The sequence below is a fragment of the Cryptomeria japonica genome, chromosome 7, assembly GCF_030272615.1.
Source record: "Cryptomeria japonica chromosome 7, Sugi_1.0, whole genome shotgun sequence".
Lineage (NCBI taxonomy): Eukaryota > Viridiplantae > Streptophyta > Pinopsida > Cupressales > Cupressaceae > Cryptomeria > Cryptomeria japonica.
Genome location: NC_081411.1, coordinates 360,617,761 through 360,642,736, shown reverse-complemented (window position 1 = coordinate 360,642,736; position 24,976 = coordinate 360,617,761). Strand labels below are relative to the sequence as shown.

General features: G+C 39.4%; 1 protein-coding gene across 2 annotated transcripts in view; it reads left to right on the top strand.

The window, feature by feature from the left end:
* Nucleotides 1-24,976, top strand: part of LOC131049807 (flavin mononucleotide hydrolase 1, chloroplatic) — a 187,833-nt gene that overhangs the window by 30,008 nt on the left and 132,849 nt on the right. For both annotated transcript variants that reach the window (XM_057983885.2, XM_057983884.2), the window contains exon 2: nucleotides 6,236-6,311. In XM_057983885.2, coding sequence (XP_057839868.2) covers nucleotides 6,236-6,311 — 76 coding nt within the window. The remainder of the gene's footprint in view (nucleotides 1-6,235; nucleotides 6,312-24,976) is intronic.

Sequence of the window (24,976 nt, the reverse complement as noted above, 5' to 3'; positions counted from 1 at the left end):
TTCATTGAAGATATGGTGAACATTTGTATCAAGTTTCAACATTTTGCATGGTTTCTACTTCTCAATATTTAGTTAAAGTTCATTGATTTTAATGGTGAAATGCGAAGATATTTGATAAATTCCTTGGTTTATACCATTTGTAGTTTGTTGATGGCAAATTACTTTGCATGTTTAGTCTGAACCTTATTGTGGCAATAGTTCGATTGTGGATGTTCACTTGGATTGCACTGCCATTGGATATTTAGATGGATGTTTACAATATGAAAACATTTCACTACCTTTGAAGATTGCACTCTTTCTATAGTGTTGTGAGCTATCTTTGGTTAAGTAGAAGGTAGTTCCATAAGGAATTTGTCTATTTAAAACACTATTCATTATCATCATTGTCCTTAGGTTCTTAGCTTAGTTTCTCTAACTCTTATCCTTTTGTCCTTTTGTTTGAAGAGTTTGAGTTAGTTTAGGAGGAAAGATCACTTAGATTGCCATAATAGATGTTGAAAGTTCCAGATTTGTAGAAGCGTAAGTCCCTTTGTGATACTAGCAATATCACATCATTTCACTGAGACTATCCATTGCACGCCAAGACTTGACACTAGGAACCTTGGGGTAACCTTATTTGATCATATCTTTAGCATTTGAGGTTTACTTATTCAAGAGAGGATAGATTACTTTGTATATTTAATTTGTGTTGGAGTGTGTCACAAAACACCCGTTAACAATTGGTTGAAGGTGTCCTTGATCTTTTGCCAATGTAATGATATTCATGCTCACTTGCAACAAATACTTGTGCCTTGAAAAATATTGAATTTCTCACTCCCTTTATTATTTACTAATTTTGAAAGTCTATGGAAAGTGAATGTATTGATTAATGGTACATAGTGTTTGTAACATGCTAAAAATGAAATAAAGCATTTAAACATAAATGTAGTATGGTGAAACGAATATAACCGTTAACATGAACATTGCAACTTAGCATATAAAGGAAGAGTTTTTTTTTTTTTTTTTTTTTGAGATAACAATATCTGAAAGTAATTACATTGATCTAAACCAAACAGAAACTTAGGATAAGAAAGTAACTAAACATTGTATTAATGAAAGAGAGAGGGTTAGAAAGTACATTTCATTTGATGCTAACATTTTGATCTTCATAACTTTATCAAGATACCAGTGGGGAGGGAAAGTATCATTAGGGTGCTTTTCCGCCCAACCACGGGCTTACTAGTCCCTCGTGCAATATCCAACTGGATTGGCCTACCCCTTCGCAAGGAGGTAACGGGAAGTGGAACTCATGCCGTCTGAGACTTCGTGTTTAGGACCTACACGAACTAGTTGGTCATACACTAAGGGTAACTCCCTACTAGTCTGACGCTCTTGACTAGAGGTGTATCTGGTATTGATGATCTGACGGTTGCATGCATTACGCAGCACCACCTTGGCCAAGGTTTAACATTGTAAGCACAAATTATCGCGCTGTCAATGATCACCACCCTTCTTGGCATAATTCTAAGGTAAAATGGGTTCAACTGAACTCATATAGGAGACATGACCATACGCATGTTTAACATTTATTTGTTAACAACCCTAGTACTCTTAAAGTTGTTGGCAATTGACACTCTATTGGTTGGTTTCGTTATGTTGTCATTGATGGCAACATGATTTTGGGTTCCAACTTCATATGGTGTACCGGCAGGCACTTCACAGACTCTACACCGACACTGGCACCCGGCATCGACACCGACAGGATAGAAGATTTCTTTGGTCACCGACAATGCAGGCTGACATGGTATGGTAAAGGTCATCGGTATTGGAGGCTGACATATCTTGGATCCGGCATCGGCAACCTGTTTTAATGCTTATTCATTTATGTTATATGGCCGACATGTAAATATGATATTGTATATATCTTTGTAAGCCGACATAAGGCATAAATTTGTATAGGGTATATAGGGGAGATTGATTAGAACATTTTGTAATAAGAATAAGGATAGACATGTGGAATGGATATATGGATGTGATGTAATGCGAAATATATCAGAGAGACTATTTATGTGAGGAACTCATTGTAAGGGTTATTCCGGTACTGAGGTTTAGGGTTTTAACCGGAACAGACAAAGGTTAAATCGGAATTGTATTCTGGCATAGAATATGTTATATTAAGCAGTTCATACTTCTCCCGATTGTTGTCTGGATTGTTATGTAGTCAGTGAGGCTCCTACTGTGATGAGCAGTGTGCTTTAGGCTGTAAGCCTTCCTGCAAGTGTAGGCCCATCATATATTGTAACATCTCTTCATATGGCCAGTGAATTGATATTGTGGGTCACAAATCCCACCGTGGTTTTCCCTCTTTGAGGTTTTCCACGTATAAATTGTTGAGACATGGACCAGCTAGGACTCGAACCTAGGACCTTCCATAATGTTGCTGGAGTGCTCTACCACTGAGCTACTAGCTCCTCTTGGACCAGTCCATCATCGGTCCGGGTGTGGCTTATTTCCAACACCAACACCCCCCCTTAAGCCACACCTCTCGTGTGTTTGGGGCTCCTAGCCTGGACCTGGCTTTGATACCATGTTGAGACATGGACCATCTAGGACTCGAACCTAGGACCTTCCATAACACTGCTGGAGTGCTCTACCACTGAGCTATTGGCCCCTCTTGGACCTGTCCATCGTCGGTTCGGGTGTGGCTTATTTCCAACACCAACATAAATCTATGTGTTATGTTTCTCATTTATGTGTTTGGCTTATTGGTTGCATTACTTCTTTCAATTCTGTTTATACCGGTATACCGGTTGGTGTATGAATGTTTTGTTAAGGCTAAAATCTACTATTCCGGTATAACACTGATTCCCCCCCCGCCCCCCCCCCCCCACCCTCTTAGGGTTATTGGTTTCCAACAAAAGTTATTGTTTAGTACTTCACATTATGATTGCAATATTTGTGTTTATTCAACTAAATCCCTGGGATGGGAAAATAGGGGGGGCATAAGAGCCGCCATTTGTACATCCAATTCATAAGTATGGAATGTAAACCATGCCTGACATGTCTCCGTTGTCCTGACATCTTGAGGGTAATCACTCAATGGTGATGCTATCTGCATCGAGGTACAGTGGTGCCCTTCTACCCACTACCTTCCTAGGCTAGGGTATTAGTTGATTTCGTATTCCAGTGATGATAGTCTCAACTAGATGGGTTGTCTGATGCTGCTGTTTGATGTTATTTCAGACTTAGACAAATCTGAAAACGCTCTTTTAAGAGATAAGAAATCTTCTTGTTTCAAGTCTAAGGAAGAGCACCCTCTCAAATCTGAGAGGTAGGGTTTGAAAACCTTACTAGTTTATCTCTACTAATGTGCAGTTATAAACCAAACTGTAGTACACTTACATGTATATGTTAAAAGTATATATACAAATAAACATAAGTATAAATACCTTCACATATACATATAAGTATTACCAGATGCTTCCGATTTTAGTCTTAATTTACTTAAAAAAATATAAATTTACTCAGATATCAAGAAGACTGCTGCTACAGTCTAAGGGTTTTTAATAGTGGAGATTATTCCACAACCCGACATAGTTATGTATGCTTAACTATAAGTCTTATTAAGGAACTTAGAAATCTACATAGTACCCTATAATTTCATGAATGAAAAGACTTTCTGTTGTATAAAAGGAGCTGACAGCAAATACATAATGGAATAAGATGTGAATTTCCTTTAAATTTGCAGACTAATCAAAACCCTTTTCCCAAAATCAGAAGTACAAGTTCTTTAATACTTTCTCATTCTAAATCAGTCTTGCAAAGATAGATTAGTTATCCATAGATGTGTAAATATTTATACATACATACATACATATATATATATCATCTTTTCAAGTAATGAGAAAATACATTCAAAAACTATATATTAACCCTTCTGCATCGATTAAGAACATATTAGGAAAAATAAGAATAACTTCCTATTTTAAAATGCACATGGTAAATGGAATAACAGTAAGCTGTATTATATTTCTGAGTATCTCATTTTCTATTTTCTAGACTCAAGTAATGAAAGAAGAATACTAAGGCGTTAGGGTTTGATGCCTTAACATGACCTGTGAATGGAGAAGCAAACTTGCTGGATGTTTTTCCTAACCGATGCCTTTCACAATGCACTTTCTCAGTTCCTATGATGAAGAGAATCTCCTCCTGATAGTCACAGAGCAAAAATGACTATTCCTGCATTCCCGTGAGAAGAAAAAAGTATATCTTCTTCTCTTCCTAAACCCGCCTATATCCTTTTCTTGCGTTTTCTTTCCCATAACCCTAATACCAGGCGTTTCTCCAAATCTGCTCAAGCAGTCACGAGAATTCTCTCTTCCTTGCCCCACACCATTTTCATGCTCTTGCGTGATGCCAAAGATAAGGTAGTCACGCCAAATGCCTCCAAGTTTTTCCTTCATATTTCGGCATATGAAAAATTATCTACCATGCGTTATTATTTTTTTTTATTATACAAACTTCCTTTATTGCCTGATAAAATACAAGGCATGCTATATAACGCGCATTAATATATATGGATTAAACATAGATTGATGTTTTATTCACTTCCTTGCTTTATGCCCCATAATACATTTGATAGCTAAAGGAAATTTCAAAAATTTATTAAAATATCAAGGCCTCCCCCCTTATCACACCCCATTTATAATATCGCCAAACATAGTTGGCTTAAGGTTAATTTTTATATTATTATTATTTTTAAAGAACTTTACCTTAGCTATTATTGTGAAAACCATATTCATATATTTATCTATATGAATATATATGCCTTATGTATGCATACCTATGGGGGCACGTATACTGTCGATATACATACTCTCATATTCACGCTATGCATAAGATGCATATATTGATATATATACATATATAAATATATTTTCATAATAAAACATGAGCCTCTGCGGAATATAAATAATAATTAATTAAAATTTCCTTAAAATAATAATAAGTTACCTCGAATGAAATAAAAAACTTAGGGTTGTGAACCCTAAAATCTCTACATGAACCATCTAGGGTTACCTGATGCAACGACCATCTAAGTTTGACAAGGTTAATCATAAGGCTACTTAGCTCAGGGTTAGGGTTTCGGAAGGCCTGAGTTCTTTCTTCCTTTTACCTCCCGACCTGATGATGCTTTCCCTCTCTTCATGGAGGACGATGAGCTCCTGCACACACTTGGCCAATTAAATCAGCTAGATCAAAATCTTTGTCCTGTTTTGACATTTCATAATTCATTAACAAAGGTAAAACATCATGTCATAACATTAACTGTGTAGTCATCAATTTACCAATTAAGATTCATCAAATCATCATTATAAGCATAATTGACATCATTCAAATAAGCATGAACATCTGAGCATATTCATTCAATTTAAACATGAAAATCTAGGGCACATCCATTCAAATAAAACATGAAAACTAGGACACGTTAAACATCTTGCAAGTATATCATAAATGCACTAGGGCAACATATATCAGGGCGTAAATACTACATATTAACAACTAGGGCACAAGTGGGATGTAACAGTGTTTAAATTATCAATCACCTTTCTTCAACCATTGATGGTAACTGCTGTTAAAGATTTTGAGTCTCATTGCAATTAATCTATGTGAACAAATTATTGGGTAATTATAAATTTTTTTAGCTGTGCTTACTTCCTTGTATGCATAGCATCAATAGTTGTTCAAGAGTATTGCCTAGTGGCAAGTCTTGTCTATATCAACATTATCACATTGAGCTATTCATTTGATTAAAAATGTTGAACTTTTGCCTAGCATAGATCGTCCTCAAGGTTTCCACTCAATTGTTCAATTGAAGTCTGTTCAGAATATTCAGCTGTCGAGTTGATTCTAAACCTTAAAATTTTGCACTACATAGATTGCCCTCAAGGATCCCATGGAATCATACAAATTTTTTTTTTTTAAAATTTTTTTTATTTAACTGAAAACCAGTAAAAATAGATTAGATGGTTAAATCTAGTACTTTCAGTGCTCATCCAACAAGAAAGTGTGAAAAACTTATATCAATACTTAATCTTGTCAAAGACTTCTTGTTGTTCTCATCATATGAAAAAGGTATATCTTAGCATCCCCATGAGTTCTTGTTGATTGCCCATTCCTTTTTACCTTACTCTTGTAAGCATTTTATTTTATCCTCTGAGTTTAAATAACAGGTCACAGAATCACATAAATGCAGGTTATCAATGAAAGAGCTTCTCAAGGTGAAGCATCCAACTGCTTGGATCGAATTTGAGAAGGGCATCATTACAGAGGTAGGCAACAATAATCTTGAAGTCTTCCTTGTTTCTTTATCATAATAAGGCTATACAATTTTGATCTGAGTGGTATAGGTTCTTATTTCTGCCATTCCGTCTTTTTAAATTTTTGCTACTACTCCTCAAATGCTCCTTTTTTGCTCTTTGAATATTGCTCCTGCTGTTTTGGTGTGGAAGATTCCTCTTTATGCATTTGGAATACTGAAATAACTGCTTTTATTCTTCTATTTACTGCTGTAACTGCCATTAATATGCTGTTGTAGGCTGTAAAGGGAGAATTAATGTGAATAACAGCGATTTTACCTTGTATATATGTGTTTTTGGTCATAGTAATGTCCCCTTTTTATTATTTTTTCTATTATCTGATTTTTTTGTATTTTTCTGAAGACAAGCACCGCTGGAACAGTGACTGAAATTTTTAATATAAATGCTAATTGAAACTACCAAGCTGGATACTTCACAAAACCCTAAAGTAACCCCAAATTACACAGATCTGATTTGCAATCAATATGGAGCAACATTGATGATTTTATTTAATTGTAATATGGAATAATGATTAGAATACGAATATATAAGCTGGAAATAAGTTTTCAGACAACTTTCCCAAATCAATTTACAAGTGAACAATGATGAAATTTATGCAGTATGGATGCTGGTAGGGAACTCCAAATGATTTAACAACACTCCCAAAGTTAGTTCATCACTATAAATGTATGACATAGCCCTCCAAAATGCTGGTACAACACCCTAGATGACTGCAGGGAGGTTGGGAATGAATATTGGTGGCTGGGAAAGGATGATAAAATATAAGTTCTCTTTTAAGTTTTTATGAAAAAATCATAAGGTTGCCTTTGGGATAATTTAAGTTAAATTTAACAGAGTTACTCGGGGATGCGTCCCCAACCTGAAAACCCCTGTCCCCGTCTCGGGGACGTTTCGGGGACTTGGGGACGGCCAGGGGACGTTTCCCCCCATCCCCAAATTGCCCTGTATTTTGAGGGGACGTCCCCGAAACGGAGGACGCCTGCCCTAGCTCTGGGGACGTCCGTACGTCCCAGGGACGGCTGGGACGTCCCCAATCCGTCCCGGGGACGGCCAGACGTCCCCCATATCTAAGGCCCTTTAAAAATATTAAAAAAATTAAAAAAGTTGTATTTTCAATTTTTTATTTAAATTTTCTAATATAGGTAATAGGCCCCTTATTAATTCAAATTGTTATTAAAAATAAAAAAAATTAAAAGATAACATTAATTAAATTTTAAATTTATTAATTTAATTCAGAATTTTGACAATGAAACTATATGGCAGCAGTGTAGCCTTTGGGCATTTTGACACAGAGATTAGAAAATTGCCAAACTCGGCAAGTCAATAGAAAAATAACACCCAACGCCTTTATTAAAGAATAAGTTTTTTTGGCTTTGCGGGGCGCTGCCCCCAAACCCCCGTTGAAAAATATGGGGGGAAACTGCGTTGATAGAAGTGGGGAAAATTTAACCTCCGAGTCTATTGATATGCATATTGACAATGTGAATGAATTGAAATTCTGATTTATGAATGCGTAATTGCATATTGTCTATTGAGTATTAACAATGTTGTATGTTCAAAATTTACATTCTAAAATGTTTTCAACTTTTCATAGTATCATACACATGCTATATCCATGTTTTATTGTTTTCATATGAATATAATGTATGTATGCATGCTTTATCCATGTTTTCATATGAACATTTGGAATTTCGAAATTTTCCTATATATTTTAAATTTTTCCTATATTTTATATAGCCGTCCCCTTTGCCGTCCCCCGCCGTCCCCAAATTTGGCAAAAAAATTTGCCGTCCTGGAAACGTGTCCCGCCGTCCCCTGCCGTCCTCGTCCTGGAAACTCGGGGTAACTTTGTTAAATTATTAAATTATTTGAATTTTGTATGCACCAACCTATTAGCTTTAATTGTAGAAACTCTTGTTTCTCCAACTCTGAAAGTTTTTGTTTTGCAATTGTGTTGTTTTGAAATGTATTGGTTTTTTCCTAAGGTTTTTATAAGTAATTGTGCCAGGCAAGAAATTAATCATGAAAATAAACAATTGACTGGAAATTAACAGCTGCGATTTCACTAAATATATTCATTCAATTATTTCAAAGCTGTTCATAACATATCATACCCGGAGAATAGCAGGAAAACTTCATACATTTGAATTTGCTTGTTAATTTGCTGGTGGTGGGACTGTACGACCAGCATGGAAATGTGTGCCAATGCCTAGAAATGAATCCTTTCTGTCCTCTTTTGCAGCATTTAGACTCCTAAGACCCCAATGCCCTTCACCAATTTAATTCAGAATTTTTGGTGCCCTCTTTGCTCAAAATTGCACCACCTAGGGAAGTGTGCCTACTAGCAGAGAGGGGGTTTGAAAGCTGATGTTGTACGGCTTCTTCTGTTGATTCCAATAACCTTTAAAATGATGCACACAAATACTCCTGCATGTGATCATAAATCTGATATGAAATCTCAGTAAATTCACTCTCAATCTGCTCAATGTTGACCTCTGGATGAAGCCAAACAAATAGCAAACTTCAGGCGAATATTCCACACCCTTAGATTGCGGATGCGAAGAAGTCTTCATGTTCTCCAATGCCAATTTGCTCAGGAAATTGCAGAACCCTCACTCCTTCCAAAGCCATGCTCATGAAATTAATTTATCAAAAGCCAAAAAATGAATGCTTTGGTTCGAAGTCCAAAGCCCTTATATATTTGCTCATGAAGAGGGTCAATTTTCTCTTTTAATGCATTTAATAACATTTAATTTATCATTTAATGTTTATGCCTTGGAAAATGTGCCACAATTAATTAATTAATGGCCCCTTTTAATGATGAGATGACCCTCAATTATAAAGTTAAGTTATAACTTTATAATAAGCCCCTTTTAATAATTTAGTAACATTTTGGCCACTAAAATATTAATAACTCCCTAAATACTCAACATCTCGTATTGCCGTCTGAAATGGTAGTCAACATTGTAAATCCCCATGCGACCAAATGCTCAACTAAAAATAGAAAGGGGTCCTTCTCGATGACTTTTGACTTACTATTAATAGTAAATATAGCAAATGAAGTTGAAATGAAGCCAAATGAGAACTAGATCGGAGCGTACTGAAACTTGGAGAAGATGAGACCCTTAGAAGACCCTCTATCCAACACATTAGCCTACGAGGGTTAGAATGATAGGCTAATCTCACTGAATATCTGATGTCAACTAGAAGGGGACATCATAGTCCGCCCTCCCTAAAATTGCTTGTCCTCAAGCAATCTCAGCTTCGGATGCTGAAAGATATCCTCACTCTCCCAAGTGGCATCCTCTATTGGCAAGTCCTTTCACTTAACCAAATATTCCCTGATTAACCGCCTCCGCAACTGTTTCTCTCTGACATCCAAGATGGCCTTAGGTACTAGGGTCAATTTGCCCTCATCATCTAGGGGCGGTAAGACTGCAGAAGGAACAACATGATGTCCTAACGCCTTCTTGAGGCGTGACACATGGAAAACATTATGCACTCTGCTGTCAGCCGGAAAATCCAACTCATAAGCCACCTCACCCACTCGTCTGATAATCGTGAAAGGACCATAATAACATGGCTTAAGTTTCTTTGCGCCACTCTTCCTGAGAGTAAACTGGCGGTAGGGCTACAACATTAGATATACCATGTCCCCAACATCAAAGGATCTCTCAATCCTCTTTTGATCAGCATACTGCTTCTGCTGGTTTTGTGCCTTCTAAATATTTTCCTTGAGGGCTCTCATAATGTCCTGGTTCTCCTGTAAAATATTCACAGCACTAGGCACTCTACCGTCACCTAGTAGTAAATCAAGAAAACTAGGGGGCTCATACCCATATAATGCCATGAATGGCGTCATCTGGATAGACATATGGTGAGTAGTGTTATAACAATACTCACAAAGGTAAATCCATCGCACCCAAGCTTTCTGTTGACTGGCTATATAGTTCTTGAGGTATCCTTCCACCCATTTATTCACAATCTCCGTGTGACCATCCATCTGTGGGTGGTAGCTAGTGCTCGGAGTAAGCTCGGTTCTACAAAGTCTAAATAATTCCTACCAGAAGTGACTCATGAACCGATTATCCCTGTCACTGACAATACTCTGAGGCAAGCCATGTAACCTGAATACCTCGCAGAAAAACAACTCCGCTACTTGAACAACTGTGTATGTAGTGGTGATTGGAAAGAAATGGCCATGCTTAGTGAGCCGGTCAACCACTACATATATGCAATCTTTGCCTTGGGCTTTCGGCATGCTGTAATGAAATCCATGGACAAACATTCCCACTTCCGGTAGGGATCGGAAGTGGCTGAAGTAATACTGCAGGGTATGTGTACTCCTGTTTATTCTGCTAGTAGATAGGACACTCCCTCACATATTAGAGGACATCTAACTTAAGACCCTTCCAAGTGAAACACTCTCGTATCTACTTATAGGTCTTAAAATAGCCAGGATGAGCTGCTATAGGCATGTCATGGAAAGTCCTCAATATTTTGTCTTTCATCTCTAATCCTGGGGTCAAGAAAATTGTGCGCTTGTAAATGATAAGATCATTTACAACTGTATACCTTCTGTCCTGAATTGACCCCTCAACTATGCTTGTTGCCCAAGTGTCTCTGACATACTCCGCTATAATCAAATGTCTCCAGTCCTTAGAGATCTCAACCATGGAGCTCAGATATGGCCGATGAGATAAAGCGTTAGCAACAACATTCTGTGTCCCTTTGACATAAACAATGTCAAAGTCATATGACTGTAGCTTACGGATCCTTTTTTGTTGATGATCATTGAGGTCTCGCTGTCCAAGGAAATGTCTCAAGCTGTTATGATCAATTTTTATGCTGAATTTGCTGCCTACAAGGTACTACCTGAACTTGGCCAATGCATGCATGATGACCAACATTTCCTTGTCATAGATACTGAAACTCCTCTTAGGTCCTTTGAGCTTCCGACTCTCAAAAGAAATAGGGTGCTTATCCTGCATAAGCGCGACACCAATACCCTCTCTAGAAGCATCACACTGTAGCTCAAAGGGCTTCGTGAAGTCAGGTAATGCGAGGACTGGGCAAGTACTCATCAAATGTTTAAATTTCTCAAAACACTTATGTGCCTCAGGATTCCAAATAAACGCCCCCTTCATTAAATCTGTCAATGGGGCTGCAAGGCATGAATAGCCACTAACAAATCTGTGATAAAACCCACACAACCCTAGAAAGCCATGAAGTTGTGTAAGGTTCTCAAGAGTAGGCCAATCTACAACAGTTTGGATCTTGTTAGGATCCATCTGAACTCCTTCTCCACTGATAATGTGGCCTAAGTACAACAGCTCTGTCATTACCCAAATCACATTTGGATTCCTTGGCATATAAGGACTCCCTATCCAAAATTCCCAACACTGTATCTAGATGACCAAGGTGACCCTCCCATGTTCTACTGTACACCAGAATATCATCAAAGAAAACTAGCACAAACCTCATCAACTGTGGCTGAAAAACCTTGTTCATAGTGGATTGAAATGTGGCAGGTGTGTTGGTTAGCCCAAATGGCATAACCACAAACTCGAAATGTCCACAATGACATCTAAATACTGTCTTCTCAATATCCTGCTCTTTGACCCTGATTTGATGATAGCTAGACCTCAAATCTATCTTAAAAAAGAAGCAGTCACCATGAAGCTCGTCAATCAACTCGTCAATCCATGGTATGGGATACCTGTTCTTGATGGTCCTCTTTTTTAGGACCTTGTAGTCAATGCACATGCAAAGGGTACCATCCTTTTTCTTCACCAACACTACTGATGAAGCAAATGCTGATTTACTGGGCCTGATATGACCCATGGAAAGCAACTTCTTAATTGTTTTTTCAATTGCATCTTTCAGCCACTTTGGGTGCCAGTAAGGAGTGATCATTATAGGTTTCACACCCTCTTCTAACTCTATGATATGCTCAATGCCCCTATCAGGAGGCCTAATGTCACTGAACACCTTCCCATGTTTAATCCTCAATGCCAGTATGTCAGGATGGTAAATTGGCTTTTGCTGCCCCTCCTGTGATGGCATTAGCATACACTAAGCTTCCCACTCAACCTTATCATGGTGCATGAGTCTCTCCATTCTCCTGAGAGATATCATCCTGAAACTACTATCTCTGACGGCCTTCAACACACGAGTCTTCCCATTTACCTCAAATTTCATCTCCATCTCATGAAAGTCTAGGGTAAACTTACCTATGTCATGGAGCCATCTCATACCTAGGACTACATCCGTGTCTCCCATTGTCACCACATAGAATTCTCCCTTAAAATCATAGTTATTCAGGCGCAAAGGAAGACTTGTGATCAACCTGTCACACTTAAGAGTGTAACCATCAACAACTCTAACCCTGATGCCTCCAAACTTCAGTTTGAATCCCACCCCTCTCAACTAATCTGGCATCTATGAAATTATGAGTGGCACCTGTATCCAGTAGGGTAATAATCTTTTGACCAGCCAGTACCCCACGTATCCTGAATGAGCCTTCCTGCTGAATGGTAGTGAGACGTGCCTCATGTGGTTTTGCCACCCCATCATGTGTAATATCCCCATTTTTCTAGCCTCTTATAAAGTTTTAGCCTTTTGGCTTAGTGGAGAAATAAGGAGAAATTAATTAATTAATTTCTTATAAAGTCATGAAATAAATTAAAAATTAAAAGGGGTGACTTTATATGTAATTAATTAATGACTTAAAATAAAATAATTAATTATAAAGTCAATAAAATGAAATAATATTATTTCTAGAATCCTCTAGAAGTTTATGAGACGTATGGAGAAAAAAGATAAATAGAGGTTGAGCCTCATTGTATTCATGGGAGAATGGATTTGGATCTAATGAACTGACTGATGCTTTGCATTAGTTGAATCTCTGAGGACGCAAACTCTAGTTCTTCATCTTGGAGGTGGATTCGTGATGGGATCTACATCAGCGCCTAATTTGCGAAGTCTTCTTTTGAAGACAAATTTGCTATTGTGAGAGGGAGACACTTCCGTCTTCCTAATTGTGCACAATAAGTTTGCTGTAACTTTCATGGTGGATGGGTATTCATGGCATTTTCAGAATTCTAGATTTGAGTGCTCATTTTGCATTGATTCTCATTGAGGAAAGAAGGCGATCTTATTAATAGATGGTTAGAGGCAGAATTGTGTGAAGATTGGCTAATTTGCAGGTCTTACATCAAGTCGACTTCACCCTAGATACCATTGATTTTGTACATAGTTCCTCATTGGAGCATTGAAGGAACACTTAGAGATGATATACATTTTGGGAGGCATAAGACAATACCTTATGGTGATATTTGAAGGAGTTCTGATCAGAAATCGGCATACATTTTCAGGTCTGAAACAAGTTGTATTAGACTAGTAATATCCCACGATTTTGCATATAGTTCATTATTTGTGCATCGAATCTCCTCTTGGTGCTCAGCGCTACACTCTAGAGGATTAAGCAATCAGTTTTTGGTAACCATTGAGGCCTTGCAGTAGTCACATCATTTATTATTAGACCCTCCATATGCTACAACAGGGGCGACTTTGATACTTGTTTGATTTGACTATAGGAGGCACCAAAAATTGAGGATATTGATTGCTTCCTCAAAATCAGACCTAGGTGGTATTTCTAGGTGCATTTGTCACTTGTTCCATTGTTATTTCAGTTGGTATTCATGAATCTTGACTGTCAAAAGTCTTTAGACTTTTTGTTAATTTGTTAAGTGTGTTTGGCACTTGATGATCATTATAAGAAGAATTCTGTGACTCGCCATGACTCGCCAAAGCTCGGCGAGTCACGGGCGGAGTGACCCTCGGTGAGTCCTGGGTGTCTCGGACTCGGCAAGGCTGACTCGACTCGCTCTAGGCAAAAATCACTAGAAATTGGTTTTTTTGCCGAGTTCTGCTGAGTCTTGTCGATTTTTTGCCGAGTCCACGCCGAGTCCGAGTCTCGTTTCTATGGTTGGTATTCATGAATCTTGACTGTCAAAAGTCTTTAGACTTTTTGTTAATTTGCGAAGTGTGTTTGGCACTTGATGATCATTATAAGAAGAGTTCTGTGACTCGCCAAAACTCGGCGAGTCACGGGTCGAGTGACCCTCGGCGAGTCCTGGGTGGCTCGGACTCAGCAAGGTTGACTCGACTTGCTCTAGGCAAAAATCACTAGAAATTGGTTTTTTTGCCAAGTTCTGCCGAGTCCTGTCGATTTTTTGCCAAGTCCCGAGTTAGGTCAGCCTTGCCGAGTCCGTGCCGAGTTCGAGTCTCGTTTCTATGATTATAAGGAACTGATTATTTCATGAATAAAGGAGAAGAATAAGTTGCAGATCATCTCTTGTTGATATAACTTGATGATATCGGTTTACTTGCCAAATGTTTGTCAAAATGCCACTTGGCTGTAAGTGCATATGTAACATTGTAAATTCATCTCATGCATTGGTTAAGGGTCCAAAGTGTCATTTAAGCGTCTAGATGATAATTTATGCATTGTAGTGTTGATTCTCAAGAATTCGAAGCTATCTATAGTCATTTTAATAAGGACATATCAGACTGATATTATAGACCAGCAAGCTGGAAGGTTTTCCGTGAATTGTTTGATGATATCCCTTGTTTCTCATAAGCACATTTTCCAACATACAAGAGCAAGGGATATTACATCATGAACACTCAATTGTTCTAAATTTTCATGCTCATTTTCATTCTTTTCAGGTTCGGAATCCTCATGATTAGATTGTTGATTTGAATTTTCAAATTCAGAACCCTCATAATAAGCCCACATAACACGGTTGGCTTTTCCCTTAGGCCTCAAGGGAGAGTCATGGTTTAAGTCATAGGGACCCTTTCAGTAGAAACACAACTTTTTCTTCCTCAAATCATTAAGTGTTTCTCGGTCAAGAGGTGTTGTTGCTTTCCTTTTTTTTCCTCCCTGGAATCTGATTTTCCTTGTTTTTTTGGAAAGAACTTGCTGTCCTTTGATGCAAATTTGTTGTGCGAAGCTGCATGTTCCATACTTCTTGCATTCCTCATTGCCTCCTGTAATGACGGTGGGTCAAAAGCCTTGACCCATCCCCTCAAAGGTTCCAAAAGGCCCTCCACAACAACACTACTAATCTTTGCTCAAAGATGTCGGAAACCATGACTGAAAGCCTCTGAAATTCTGCAATATAATTCTTCAGACTCCCAACCTATTTAAGCTGAGCAAGGGCCCTGAAATATGATTCTGGATTCTTCTTATCAAAGTGGTCAACCAATTGATCAACAAACTCTTGATATAAAGTGATGAGGTTATGCTGCAATGTAATCATTCCGTTGTGCCACCAATCATGAGCCACTCCATCTAAATGCAAGTTGGCAAATCTGATTGCATCTCCCTCTGTCATGGGTCGTAAATTAAAGTATGTGTCCAACATGTGTATCCATGACCGTGTTGTAACCTTCCGACCACCATCAAACAGTGGTAAAGTGAGTTTATTGGAAGTATACTCAAGGTCCCTATTTTGATTCCTTGGTCTCCTGTCCTATATATTTCTAGCGTGCTCCCTCCCTTGAATTACATAATAGTCAAAGCTCATATGCTCCCCAACCTCAGGGGGTAGTAAACTCCACTCTCCATGTGCTGCCATAACATTATCAACAAATATAATATCTTCGTTTCCCCCTTCCTCCTGTTCATTCCTCAAGAAGACGGGCTGTGTGGGCATGTCGACCGTACAAGTAGGTGCTTTATTTACTCAAAGAGACCCAATTGCACTCCTATTATCACCTTGATCATGATTTTGTCCCCTAGGATTGTTCATCAGCTGTATGGCTGTGGTCAATTGCTGCAATGCATTAGCTACCTGCTGTTGGGTGGTTTGTATACCCCTCAAAGTCTCCCTTACTTATCTAGTATCATCACGTGGTGGACTGTTTCCTCTTGTATCTCCCATATTTGCACCTTGTTTAGAACTCCCCGAAGAAGTTCCCCATGTACCTAATAATCCTAATGCTTTTTTTCCTTCCGATGCTGGTGGTGGCTGCCAAGTCTTACGGTATTCCTCTGATAGTACCTTCTTTCCCTGTCAATGGGTTGCATTAACACTGTGATCTGACCCAAAGCATGGCAAGAATCTACTCTGATACCAATGTAGAAACTCTTATTTCTCCAACTTTGAATGTTTTTGTTTTGCAATTGTGTTGTTTTGAAATGTATTGGTTTTTTTCTAGGGTTTTTATAAGTAATTGTGCCAGGCAAGAAATTAATCATGAAAATAAACAATTGACTGGAAATTAACAGTTGTGATTGCACTAAATATATTCATTCAATTATTTCAAAGCTGTTCATAACATATCATACCTGGAGAATAGCAGAGAAAATTCATTCATTTGAATTTGCATGTTAACTTGTTGCTGCTGGGACTGTAAGACCAACATGAGAATGTGTGCCAATGCCTAGAAATAAATCCTTTCTGTCCTCTTTTGCAGCGTTTAAACTCCTAAGACCCCAACGCCCTTCACCAATTTAATTCAGAATTTTTCGTGCCCTCTTTGCTCAAAATCGCACCACCTAGAGAAGCGTGCCTCCTAGCAGTGTTGGACACAATGGATAACTGAGAGGGTGGTGAATCAGTGATTTAGACACTTCTTTCTTAATCAGGGATATACCGGTTCAATATAAAATAGATAGAGTGCTGACCGGTAAGCCAAACTATGCAAACTAAGTGTGTGAAAGGATTTGTTGTAACATCAAGATAACACATACACAAGAATGCATCATATAACACTTGATATACGAGGAAAACCCAATGTGGGAAAAACCTTGGTGAGAATAGTTGCTGGAGATCTTTTGCTCCAATCCAGCCTCACAATGAAAATGATTTGATTACAATTTTAGGGCACCAACCGAAGGAGCACCAACCCCTGATTTATGAGCACCGACTCAAAGGAGCACCAACCCCTGATTTATGACCACCAACTCTAACATACTTCTCTTCTTTATGTTGGTTCAATCTTCTTCTTGCCAGTTGTACTTCTCTTCTTCATACCGGTTGACACACTCTACCAGTAACCTACAATACCGATTGACATCAATGACAACTCAATGCCAACAAGCAGCAAGGGGGTTTTAAAGCTGATGTTGTAGGGCTGCTGCTGTTGATCCCAATAACCTTTAAAATGCTGCACAGAAATACTCTTGCATCTGATCATAAATCTGATATGAAATCTTAGTAAATTCACTCCCAATCTGCTCAATGTTGACCTCTGGATGAAGCCAAACCAATAGTAACTTAAGGCGAATATTCCACACCCTCAGATTGCTGATGCAAAGATGTCTTCATGTTCTCCAATGCCAATTTGCCAAGGAAATTGCAGAACCCTTGCTCCTTCCAAATCCACGCTCATGAAATTAATTTATCAAAAGCCAAAAGTGAATGCTTTGGTTTGAATTCCAAAGCCCTTATATATTTGCTCATGAAGAGGGTCGATTTTGTCCTTTAATGAATTTAATAACATTTAATGTCATATAATGATATAACACTTTTAATTTATCATTTATTTTTTTTGTCTTGGAAAATGTGCCACAATTAATTAATTAATGGCCCCCTTTAATGATGAGATGACCCTCAATTATAAAGTTATAACTTTCTAATAAGCCCCTTTTAATAATTTAGTAACATTTTGGCCATTTAAATATTAATAACTACCTAAATACTCAACATCTCGCATTGCCGTCTGAAATGGGAGTCAACACTGTAAATCCCCATGTGACCAAATGCTTAGCTAAATATAGAAAGGGGTCCTTCTCGATGATTTTCGAATTACTATAAATAGTAAGTATAGCAAATGAAGCCCAAATGAAGCCAAACGAGAACTAGATTGGAGCGTATTGAACCCTGGAGAAGACACAACCCTCAGAAGACCCTCTATCCAACACATTAGCCTACGAGGGTCAGAATGATATGCTAATCTCACTGAATATTTGATGTCAACTAGAAGGGTACATCACAGTAATATGCGGCGCTATTTAGCCTTGAGTTTTTTTTCGGTTTTAGTTTGAATTTTTGCAATTTCTTTGAATGATATAGAGAGTGCAAAAAATATAGATGCTTGCAGCAATTATGCAACTTAGGAAATTGACAATATACAGAAACCCACAAGGCTGAAATATTCTAGATTTAATTTCTGATTTGTTAATAGAATATTTCTCAAAAGTATGAACAACCCAGTTACAGATGTATTTCAAACATACCTAAAAAATTCGGCAATGAAATAGACTGAACTATTATTGAAATCAGCTAATTGGCACTTGTAGTTTGGACGCCAATCTTCAATAACTTCTCCTCATGAAATCGATAGAAATGGTACTATAGAACCTAAACGCCTCCAAACAACAATTAAAAAACTCTTCAAACTCCAAGCACGACCTTCCTCTATGCTCACGCCACTCCCTAGGCTGTACGACCAACAAATAATTCTTTCAATCTTCTCCTTCAAGACTTTAAATACAATTGAAATCGATGAAGCCTAGTTGTGATCTCCATGGAAAGAGTGTTCTTCCAGTTGTGGTTCACCTTTGCTGTAACCAACCACCCTCTCCCTAAGATGGCGTCATACCCCTTCTTCTTTAGTGGGATTACCACAAAATCCAGTAGGAAGGGTTGTGTGCCGATGGTCACTGGCTAGGCCATCAAGGTGCCGAGTGGCTTGATGCCGTGCTGGTCTGCTCCTACCAAGTTGAATGTAGGTGGCCATAGTGTTGGCTTCCCGAGCTTCTTTCATGTATCCTCTGGGAACACATTCACCCCCGAACCTCTGTCCACGATGGTGTCTTTGAGGATAGCCCCGAGAATTCCCATCTCTACTACCGCAGGATGCCGACCACTATTTAAGGTCAACAACATTGGGTCAGCCGAGGGGCTGACCAGAACTTCCGCTTGTGTCGCACTCGAAGGTGCCTGTGCAGTGGTTTGTACGGAACTAAAAATGGCGGTTCTCAGCTGCGGCATTGTGTCTAGAAGGTCCTTCACTCTTATCGGCACCTCCATCTGCAGTACTTACCCAATTATGTTATTTTCGGCTTCAGTACGGGATGATGTACTCACCATCTCTGCATTGTTCCGTCGTTCCGTCGTCATCTCGCACTCAATGTTGGCTTTTGCCTCCTGTAATCTCTCCTTCTCCGTATGGGGGTCGGGATAAGTGGCCTTTTTGGTTTGAGCACGGGTGATTGCCAGTACTTCTGTATCACCAGTCTTCTCAATGTTGAGGAGGTTAACCCCTGGCTTGGGGCAATTTGTCTCATCGTGGTCTCCAGGACCACACCATTTGCACAAGTGTTGCGGTGCCTCCTCTTTCTGACAATCACGCACAAAGTGTCCCCACTAGTTGCATGCCTGACACTGAATCATCGGCCGTCCCTTGGCATCATACTGCATTCGACTCCGATTATTGCTATTATTATTGTTACCTCTTCCTCCCCTTTGGTTACCTCTGTAACTGCTAGATGATGTTGTCGTGTTGGCTTGAGGCTGCGATGTGCTTGCTACCACTGATGACTGCTCCTGGGTGAATAGCACTTGGCTCCCCCGTGTCTTCATGTTGTAGGGACATTCTTTGGTAGAGTGTCCCAACACTTGGCAAATATTGCAGAAGGCCTTTTTTGGACAAGAGCCTTTCATGTGACCTTCCTCCTTACATTCTGCGCACCATACTTCCTCATTTTTGAGGGTGCTTCCCTTCATGCTCTTGAATTCCTTCATCATGCGATGCATATCCTTCTGAAGGGCTTGCACCTTTTTACTCGACCCCTCGTCGCTGCTACTTCCGTCGGAGGAGTCCTCTTTAGAGGATCTGTCTTTCTTTTTTCTGGATGTCTTTCCTTCACTCTCCAGGTCGATTGCCCGGTTATAGGGATCGTCGTAGGATGTGGGGGGTACAATTTTCATTTTCCTTTTGAGTGACGATTTTAAGCCCTCCACAAACCACCTTTTCTTCAACCCATCGCCGGGCTGGTTATCCATTCTTCCCAACAATTCCTTGAGGCGTCGGCTATATGCTCGGATGGTCTCACTTTTCCCTTGCTTGGTGCTCAGGATTTCTGCTACGATTTCATTATCATCCCTAAGGAGTCGAAACTCCTTTTCGAAGGCTTTGTGCAATTCATCCCAAGTTGTCAGTTGGGTTTTGTCAGCATCCGAGTACCAATCGATGGCTACTCCTCGTAGGGTGGCGGGGAATTGCAACACCCATTCTGCCCTATCGGCCACGCCATTGGCCGACCAGATTGTTTCACATGTATGGCAATGCTGTATGGGGTCTTATTTCCCATCTCCGGTGAACTTCAACAATTTTTGCCGATTCGCCATTATGTTTCTTGGCGGCGGCTCGGTTTGCCCTCCGGAATTCGAACTTGTCCTTCCAGGAAATCCTCCTCCAGACATTGGTCCTCCCGAAGGTACTCTGTCGAGATTTGATCCGTTGGGCTCCACCAAGTTGCTCTGACTACCAGGGTGTGGTGAGCCTGCACCGAATAGATTGCTTCTACTACCGTGACCTTGTGTCCTCCCGACACCTTCGGTCTCACCAGTATCCTCCGATTCTTTGTTCTCGGTCTTTGTCTCGTCTTCCCTCCTGGTCTCAACACCTCTGTATGGCGTGTACGGCTCTACTATACCTCTGTCACCGATCTCCTCCAATGTTAGGGAAAGGTCCCCCAACCGTTTCCTGGTGGTTTCTATTAGTGTAGAAACTTGGCCCTCGCCAGAGCCATTGCTGCCATTTCTGCCGTTTCCTTTCTCGGTAATCCTCTTGAATCTTCTTCTTCGTTCTGCTTGTTGCTTGAGAATTAGTGCTCGTTGAGCAGCTTCAGAGTCCCCTATGTATTCCTTCTTGTTTTTGTCCTTATTTAGCAGATTGGGCATCAATTCTAAATTCTCCTTATGAAATAGAACAAGACATCATATTGAAAAGAACACTTTTATTAATTCATCCTTTGTATACAATGTATGTCACTACAGTGGGGGTGTTCTTGTTTATTCTCCTTCGCCCGTACACAGTTCAAGGATTATTTACCCCTCTCTCGGTTTCATTGCGCTCCTCCTCTAGGCGCTCGTGAAACTCTTGTAGGATTTGCTGGCGTCGGTTCTCCCGATAGGTGTCTTCCCTGTGGTTTTGAAGAGCCAAAAATGCCTATGCCAGAAGGTTGGTCAAGTTGCTCATCAAACGATTTACCACCAGGCTTACACCAAGCGCACTCCACACAACATCCTCTAGAACATCCTCGGTGGTGGCTTCCCTTTGTACGTGTGTTTCAATCGCCACCTGGAGGATGCAAGAGAAATCTTTCGTAAGTGCTAGTTCTCCCTCGAACAGTTCTTCAGGCTCTTCGTCAGGGTTACTGCTCTTCCCTTCAGCCAATGGTTGTCCCATTATTCACGTGCCATGTAGTATATTCCCGTGTTCTGGATAAATTTCGGCAACGGCGCCAGATGTTTACCCTCTGGGTGAACAATTTAGAACATACAGATAGAATGCTTAATGAGGAACAATAATGCCATATGTACCAGATACGATCAAGCAAATATAAGAGATACTATTTCCATTCATAATCATGTCTGCCTTTACAAGTTACCTTCCATGGTATATAAAGGTGCCGAGGGGATGCGAGGGGCAACCGTCGCACCCGTAACTACCATCCCTCGGTTACCTCACTAACAAAGTAAAGTACTACCTAATTAACTACAGTTTTATTCCCGTAAAATATTACCGCCAACATGAGGCGAGTCCGAGGCTTGTAACTATGCTATTTGCAGATTGAAGATCTTAATATGATCATTAAATCAGATAGAAGAGATGTAATACACCTTGTATGTTGTGACTTTATAACAAGGTGGCCAATTGGTTTGTACTAACTTCATTAGTATAGTGGCAAGAGAATTGTTTATGAAAGCCGATTTTATGCGATTAATAATGGTCAAGTTTATGATCAACTGTATATGCAGTGTATGATCAACTTTATGAGAATGAATTGATGATGTATAGTTTGTGGTCGACTTTATGTAATTGCAACTTTCTAAGACAGCCAATGATCAAAGATTATACATCTTTGTATTGCTGATTTCATTGAGACTAAAACAAAAACTCAGTCTTTACTGACAACGACTTGAAGGATAGAACAACACCTGAAGAACAAACATCTTGTTATGGTGGCAATTTTTTATAAGGCAAGGTGACGATTAGTTTGAAACAATAAGCAACAGATCCTCTTAGCCAACTTCATAAGAAATTGTGGCCAATCCTCTTAACAGCCAATTATAATGTGATGGCCGACCACGCTTTGGTGTCTAAGGGAAAGGCATACATAAGTTTAATCACCCAAGTTAAATATGGAGTAGTGATCCAAGAAGTGAGGGATTTAATCATTGTTCCACGACCGTTGGGGATGGGGAGACGGGGGGATGTAATATTCCTTGCCTATCCTGACTTTATATTGCTTCAAGGAATATTGTCAAAAGCCAAGTTATATGGTGCTGTCATAAATTTCTGATTTGCTATTTGTTTGATTTTGGAAAAAAAGAGTTTGAAATTGCTCTTCAGCAATGCAATAATACTTAGCAATGAATATAGGAAGGGCATGAACAACTCATAGCAATTTTGAATACACAATGAAGCCTATAAATGGATGAGACATTTCTACAAACAGTTGGCATGCAACAACCAATGTTTACTTCAGACTTATTTCGAAATAACAGGTTCAATCAGATTATGCATTCAAAATTTAAACATTCAATTTCATCCCAAAACACAATCTTATAATCTTTCCAATGGCTGCCTCCTAAATTCAGACTTTGACTTCAGACTTCACATACAAATATATACTGAAACAAGAGGGGAACTTGGTAAAAATTGTCTGGAATAGATCTGTGAATGTGACAGGAGAAAGAACTGATTTTTATTGAATTTTTCTTAGCCTCCTTGCTGGAAATTGCCTCCTCCTAGCAGTGCCGCCTCTGCCCTAGCCTGGAACCCACTCCAATAAATAAATGCTGCAACTTGAGTCCTCCAAACTGCCCTTGAATTGATCGCTAGGATGAGAGGAGAAGATTCATCAAATACCCATGAGGAATAAATGTGTAATGTCCCCTTTTTAGGAGTTATCTAGCTATTTGTCGTTAGCCCTTTTTGCCTTGGTTGAAGAATCTGAATGATAGGCAATAGAAATGGGTCAACAAATTGCAGGCTTATGATTTTGACATAGTTTTTGTCAAGGGCAAGAAAAACATTGTTGCTGATGCCTTATCTAGGAGAACACACTTGTGTGCTTTGGGAGTATTGGAAGATGACTAGAGGGAATTGATTTCAGTGGAATACGCAAAAGACAAGTGGGCTATTGGTATCATTAACCACACTATCTAGGATGACAGGTACATTGTGGTAGATGACTTGATCATTTACAAGGAGAGGATTTATTTAGTGCCAGGATCTGCTATGAAGCAGAAGATTTCAAGAGGCTTCCATGACTCACCGTTAGCAGGCAAGAAAGGCAATCAAGAGATGGAAGGCATTGAGCAACCCATTTTTCCTGACTGGTTGAAAGAAAAATTGAAACTAAAGACACTAGTAATAGAGGATCTAGAAGAGGATGATACATTGATATGGAGGACTTCTTGGCTAGGTTAGCACGAGTTGCAATAAAGAAACCAGCTAAAAGATTTTCCACCATCCAAAGAGATGAAGCAGGCAACCGTACAGTGCAGATTGCAATACCAAAGGTAGACAAAGCAAAGGGATATATTGGTTCCCATGAGTATGAGATCACCACTTTGACTTAGGCCAAAGCACAAAGATCCAAGTAAAAGAGGACTTAGACAATTCAGTTGCTTCCATGAAGGCAAAGCTGGATGAAGAGATGGCAAAGAAGAAAGAATATAAGAGAGAAGTTGAACGCTTAAAAGAATATATTCAAAATTTGACTACTAAGCCACTTGATCAAGCAAATCGAGAAGCTCTCCCACTTTCAAATTCACAGCAGGAAGTCATAGGTTCTGAGGAAGAAGCAGTGACAGCCAGAGAAACTAAAGATTGGATGGAAAGTATAAGAAAAGAAGTAGCCACATTTATGGAAAGAATATCAACAGCATATGAGCAAACCTATTCTTTACTTTCTAGGATTGCAAACATGGCAGAACTGTGGGTTGACTTCCAGGATATCCAAGATAGAGTTATCCCATGCCTTAGAGAGTTGAAAGGAGTTCCACCACAAGAATTGGTGAATGGAAAGATAATTGAAGCAGGGGCTGTCTATGACTTCAACAGTTGGCACTGGACGCTGGAGAATCTGAAGGTCAGAACACAGAACATCTTTGCCATCACAGGACCAGTTTTGAAGAGCCATTTGGCTAAGGCATCGAACCTCCTGTCCATCAGAGATGCCTTTCAGAAGCAAGAACTAGACTAGGAAATCACTTTTGCTCTATGTGCAAATTACTTGGAAGGATTAGAATTCAGGATCAACATGTTGGCACATGTCACAATGGAGGAAGTTGATCAAATTGTGTCCAGGTTCATCGAATATTAGAAGAAGGGGGTGCAAATCTAAAAAATAGCATCTCGTG